Source organism: Mustela nivalis (assembly GCF_964662115.1).
Source record: "Mustela nivalis genome assembly, chromosome: 18".
Lineage (NCBI taxonomy): Eukaryota > Metazoa > Chordata > Mammalia > Carnivora > Mustelidae > Mustela > Mustela nivalis.
Window position 1 is genome coordinate 18,453,466 of NC_139037.1, and position 6,476 is coordinate 18,459,941.

The 6,476-nt window shown below is 40.5% G+C and overlaps 1 protein-coding gene across 11 annotated transcripts in view; it reads left to right on the forward strand.

Moving 5' to 3' along the window:
- The window catches only part of TERB1 (telomere repeat binding bouquet formation protein 1), a 47,079-nt gene extending 45,835 nt beyond the window's left edge, over positions 1 to 1,244 (forward strand). For 9 of the 11 annotated variants that reach the window (XM_082711964.1, XM_082711965.1, XM_082711966.1 and 6 more), the window contains one exon: positions 875 to 1,244. In XM_082711964.1, the coding sequence (XP_082568090.1) occupies positions 875 to 1,062 (188 nt within the window). In that variant the 3' untranslated portion in view covers positions 1,063 to 1,244. Of the gene's footprint in view, positions 1 to 485; positions 524 to 874 lie in introns of all 11 variants that reach the window. The other 2 variants (XM_082711970.1, XM_082711967.1) reach the window with 2 other exon arrangements.
- Positions 1,245 to 6,476: the final 5,232 nt, after the last annotated feature.

A 6,476-nucleotide genomic window follows, 5' to 3' on the forward strand; every position in this document is an offset into this window, starting at 1 on the left:
TCATCACCAGAAGATACTAATAAACACCGTTTATTCTTTTTTTTGTAGAAAGTATCCCTAAAAGCCAGATAGTTGAAAACTTCCTTCCCCTGTGCCACCTATTTTTTGAGATTTATTTATTCATTTATTTATTTTTGAAGAATTTTTTTAAAAAATTATTTATTTATTTATTTGACAGTTGGAGATCACAAGTAGGCAGAGAGGTAGGCAGAGAGAGAGGAGGAAGCAGGCTCCCCACTGAGCAGAGAGCCCCATGTGGGGCTTGATCCCCGGACCCTGGGATCATGACCTGAGCCAAAGGCAGATGCTTTAACCCACTGAGCCACCCAGGTGCCCCTATTTTTTGAGTTTTAATCAAACTGAGCACCCATATATGTAGTGAATGTGCTTTTTAAAATGAATTTCAAAAGACCCTTATTTTAAAATATTTATTAAGCCTGTTAATTAAAGTAACAAGTGTTGATATTCTTTTTTATTCTATGAAGTAATGGAGCCCTTTGGGAAGACTGTATCTGTAAGATAGGTAAGCTGTTTGTTAATTGTCCTCACAGGAATGTTGAGAGACTTAGAAATCAAATGTTTATAAATTTTTTTGTTTCTTGATTGAAAGATGTTGCAAGTATTATTGCAAGTATTATTACAATAGGATTAAGTTACAGTTATTGAGGAATTCAGAATGATAAGGCCTAGCTTCATACTAGGCACTCAATTTTTAAAATTGACAAGCATTTCTCTGTGATGAGTAGTGCAGGCAGGAAGCTTTCTCACTATATAGTTCATATCCGTACAATAAAGTTAAGCACTTATTTGGGTCTCAAGAAGATCCGTTTTTTCAGCAAGTACTAATATATTCTACAATTCTTCTTAATTACAGAAAAAAGAAGAATTCGTAAAAACTTTACTGAAGAAGAAATAAATTACCTTTTCAATGGAGTTAAGAAAATGGGAAATCACTGGAATTTAATTTTGTGGTCTTTCCCCTTTCAGCAAGGACGGAAGGCTGTGGACCTTGCTCACAAATACCACAAGCTGACCAAACGTCCCGAGTATGCAGCTCCTTGATCGGAATACTTGCCAGTTTTTAGTTTCAACGCTTAAAATACAATGTCTTGAGAAAACACAATTTAAAATACTCTTCTAAACTCTCTTGAAGCAGGAAATCTGAAAACAGGAATACTGTTTTAATTACATACTTTTTGTGATGCTCTATCTCATCAAATTATTAAAGTAATTTATAAAACAAACATTTTTTTTTAAAGATTTTATTTATTTATTTGACAGACAGAGATCACAAGTAGGTAGAGAGGCAGGCAGAGAGAGAGAGGAGGAAGCAGGCTTTCTGTGGAGCAGACAGCCCGATGTGGGGCTCGATCCCAGGACACTGGGATTCTGACCTGAGCCGAAGGCAGAGGCTTTAACCCACTGAGCCACACAGGCGCCCCATAAAACAAACATTTTTAACGTGTAGCTTAGTAAGACAAAAATTCATTTATGAGGTCAAACATTCAGGTAGGAATATGCTTTTATTTTTCCTTAAGCTCAAGGAATACAAGTCAGAGAAATAAAATGATCAGCCTTTTAAACATTATTTAACATTATATTGTGATGGATACCACGTGAGACATTTGGATTTTAGTGTATTCTTACCCAGTGAAAGTTCTTTCCTGGAACTTAGAATAGTTTCCCAAGCTGTTCAAATGAAGTTCCCACACATTAAATCAATGTATGACATTTTGTTAACTAAAATGTTCCCCTTCCAAAGGCTGATTGTGCAGTTCCTTTGAATACTCTCAAATTCTATGGTCAGGTACACTTCTTTTTGGTGCATGTTTATTTACTTTTGCTTTTTAAAAGCTTAGAACATTTTTTTAAGTTAGTTTTCTTTTAGTGGGAAACCAAACTATTTTATCTCAATTTTCTATTTTTCTTATTCTTTTTTTATTCCTATCATGATCCCCAAAGGATGCTGATGCAGCCTGTATTATACTTATAATGCTATGCTGTGGCAAAGTGATTACGTATCAGGGCCTGCAAGCTCATCTGTACTTATATACCCATTAGTTCACTGCTTCATGTCATTGTAGATTTCTTCAGTCCCAAAGGTTCCTTTCCTATAAGTTTTTTTTTTTTTAAAGATTTTATTTATTTATTTGACAGAGAGAAATCACAAGTAGGCAGAGAGGCAGGCAGAGAGAGAGAGGGAAGCAGGCTCCCTGCTGAGCAGAGTGCCCGATGCTGGACTTGATCCCAGGACCCTGAGATCATGACCTGAGCCAAAGGCAGCGGCTTAACCCACTGAGCCACCCAGGCGCCCCCTTTCCTATAAGTTTTTAGTCTTTTCACATCACGACTATTTCTACTTGGATAAACTCAGAATTTTTTTTTTAAAGATTTTATTTATTTATTTGACAGAGATTACAAGTAGGCAGAGAGGCAGGCAGAGAGAGGAGGAAGCAGGCTCCCTGCTGAGCAGAGAGCCCAATGCGGGGCTCTATCTCAGGACACTGGGATCATGACCTGAGCCGAAGGCAGAGGCCTTAACCCACTGAGCCACCCAGGCGCCCCTAAACTCAGAATTTTTATTAAATTTTTTATTTTCTGATCTGTTGTGAAAATTCCAGAGAGTCAATATGCACAAAATCTTCTATTTAAATCCAAAATTTCCTTTAAACGAAAGAATAATTTACAATTAGGAAAATTCTTAAAGCACCCAAAGTGTGAATGAATCTAGCCCATTTATCTCCATTATCTATCAGTATTTCCTAAGTACTGTGGGGAATACTTAAATAGTCCGGTGGGTTGTTCCAATTTGTACTTCTCAAGATTTATGCAAGTTATTTTAGGTCAAAAGGGAAAACATTTTGTCTGTTGCTTCAGCCTTACCAGTTTAGATAATCAGAAGTTGTTTCTTACTATTCCAGATATGACTTAAATGTATTTTTCTACTTCAAGTGGGTCTCAGGTAATAGTTCTTTTATTGATTAGAAATTATGTATGTAATAGAAAAATCAAACACTGCTTCAGTGAAGCATTCCCGAGAATGACATACTATAGCTTAGACATCGATTTGTGTCAGTTATTGAAGCTGTATATAAAATAACCAATATTGGGACACCTGAGTGGCTCAGTCGGTTGAGTGTCCAACACTTGGTTTCAGCTCAGGTCGTGATCTCAGGGTTTCTGAGATCAAGCCCCGCATTGGGCTCCTTGCTGGGCAAGGAGCTTAAGATTCTCTCTCTCCCTCTGCCCCTTTCCCCTCTAAAAAATAATAGTAATAAAAAGAAAAGAAAAGAACCAATACTATATTGCCTTCTTTTTAAAAAAAATATTTTATTTATTTGTCAGAGAGAGAGAGTGTGAGCACAGGCAGACAGAGTGGCAGGCAAAGTCAGAGGGAGAAGCGGGCTCCCCACCGAGCAAGGAGCCCAATGCAGGAATCGATCCCAGGATGCTGGGATCATGACCTGAGCCGAAGACAGCCGCTTAACCAACCGTGCCACCCAGGAGTCCCACTATATTGCCTTCTGAAACATTGAAATTTTGTCCTAACCCTTGACTATCTTTTGGTTAACACAAGCTGCTTTTTTTTTTCCCCTTCAATTGGAAATATTTGGTAATATAAGAAATGAAGACCTATCAAAAGGAAAGCCAAAGAATGATGACACTTTAGAGAACTGTATGGCTTTAGGAATTCAGACTTAGCCAAATCAATGGGGGATAAAAAATGATTTTAATAATGATAGACCTTTGGAGTTAGAGGTGACCTCAGTTATAGTTAGCTGCCAGAGGCATGAACTGCTGTACAGTTCATGTACAACAACCTGTCCATTGTTGGCTATCTTTGATTTTACATAAATTCTCAGAAACAGGGAATTTACTACTTAGGGTAATAATTGATAGTCATTTCTTCCTTACATTAAAATGAAATGTGCCTTCCTCAAGCACCTTTTGTAGAACCACAAAAGTTGAATTTCTTTTCCAGATGCCAGTCCTTAAGAAAGGCAAAGATAGATCACTTTCCCCTTTTCCCTCTACATCCTTTATCCTTCATGCTAATAAGCCCCAGTTACTTCAGCAGAACAGTGTCATGTCTCCTATGAGCTTAGTCACTGACCACTTCTTTGCCTTTATAAACTGTATCCAGAAGGAAATGTGGCCTGACTGCCAGAAAAAGGGATCAACTTTGAGGGGCCCAATGAGGTTTTATGGACCTCACCTAAGATACTTCTTGGTTTTCTACATGACCAAGTCTCAGACTCTAGTTAATATAGTTTAAGATTTACAGATTATGGGCTGCTTGGGTGTCTCAGTCCTTAAGTGTCTGCCTTTGGCTCAGGTCATGATCCCAGGGATCAATCCTGGGATTGAGCCCCACATCAAGCTCCCTGCTTGGCAGCGAGCCTACTTCTCCCTCTCCCATTCCCTCTGCTTGTATTCCCTCTCTCGCTGTGTCACCTCTCTCTGTCAAATGCATAAAATCTTAAAAGAAAAAAAAAGATTTACAGATTGTAATTTTAATTAATTTCTATTTTGTTCTTATGCATTTATTTTTAACTGTACTACAGAACTTTAGTAGTCTCTTAAATTTGATCTTCCTAGATTTAATCGTACCCAGTCTGTCATCCAGTATATTGGGCACCCCTTCCTGCTTCGGGTCATCCACAGCTTGAGTGTGCTGCCGCATTCTCATCCAAGTCACCAATGGTAGCTTGAGTTGGCTGGGCCAGGATGAGAGGTTGGGCAGGCTCCTAGCAGCCTCTGGTTGTTCCTGCTCATCCACCTGCTCTGGGCCTTGTCTTTAACCTTCCTCAATGTTATCATTCAGCTTGCATTTTTCACTTTCTTATCTGTGATGTGAATTTTCAGGTGCCCTGTTGAAAACTACATTTGCTATGTCTGCAGCATCCTCCTACCTGGTATTCCTGCAAAAAAGAAAAAAGACTGTTAATCTGGTCCTATCTTTTCCTTTTCCAACTGGCACATTAGAGAATCTTACTTAGGGTTGATGAAGTTCACTGGCCTGTAGTTTTATTTATTTATTTATTTATTTTTAAAGATTTTATTTATTTATTTGAGAAAGAGAGACAGTGAGAGAGAGCATGAACGAGGAGAAGGTCAGAGAGAGAAGCAGACTCCCCATGGAGCTGGGAGTCCGATGCGGGACTCGATCCCGGGACTCCAGGATCATGACCTGAGCCGAAGGCAGTCGTCCAACCAACTGAGCCACCCAGGCGTCCCTGGCCTGTAGTTTTAAACTCCGTCTTCTATCCTGTGAAAATTCAGACATTATGACTTACAACACTTTCAGACTTCCAAGGGTGAAACTCTTAATGGGTTTTCACTCTCATTGTCTTGTTTGAACCTTACATTCAGGTTGGCAGATGCTATGCCCATTTGTCGGATCCTATAACTCTTGCTGCCAACATTTGGCAGAGCCGGATCAGAATTCTACTCATTTGAAACTGATGTAGGTGGTTGCTTTTCTGCCATATCCCACTTCCTTGTGATATTTAGAAATGCCTTATAAAGTGAGCTGTTTTGAGGACAGCAAAGAGCCCTCAGAGGCCACACGTAACGTTAAGCTCCATAGGTGAAATGTCCTAGTTTTTTCCCATTACTTCCATACTTCCCCTTGTTGCTTCTTGACCTTTATCCTTTCACATCTTTTTCGTTCCTCCTCCGTCCGGAGAAAGGATATTAAAGCCGCCTGTTTCTGGTGTGAAATGCTAGCTCCCTGGAAATACAATTAAAAAAAAAAAAAATCCGTGGGGCGCCTGGGTGGCTCAGTGGGTTAAAGCCTCTGCCTTCGGCTCAGGTCATGATCCCAGAGTCCTGGGATTGAGCCCTACGCCGGGCTCTCTGCCCAGCGGGAAGCCTGCTTCCTCCTCTCTCTGCCTGCCTCTCTGCCTACTTGTAATCTCTGTCTGTCCAATAAATAAATAAAATCTTAAAAAAAAAAACCCTTAGTAACAAGTGTATTGTTTACTGTGGAAAAGATCACTATCTCGCAGTTTTAATAGGGTCAAGGAAAGAGGAGTTGAAAGGATATTTATGAGGAGTTGAGCGTCTAGTTTAAGGTCCATCTTTCAATGCGGGGCTTGGTGAGAATTGGGCAAAGTTCATGATATAATAGTTTAATCTCAGTGCGTAAGATTGAAGTATTGGGATGCTGTCTTGGGGCATTGCGGTCCTTGGGCAGGTTTCTTAAGTTTTCCAAGCTTCAGGTTCCTCATCTGTGCAAGGGTTAGATACGATTCAGTGAGATAATGTGTGGCTGTGGCACAGGTAAGCGCCAGATAAATGGCGCTGTCGTGCATTGGTCTCACTCCAAAGCCTGAGCTTTTCGCGCCAGCCCACTTGGCTTCCTGACCCCCGACGGCGCACCTCGAGAGCCCTGCTGGGCGATTGCACCAGGCAGGATATCGCTGCGCCCCTTGGCCAGCAGAGGCCGCCCGCGCTCCCCCCGTCCGGGCGGC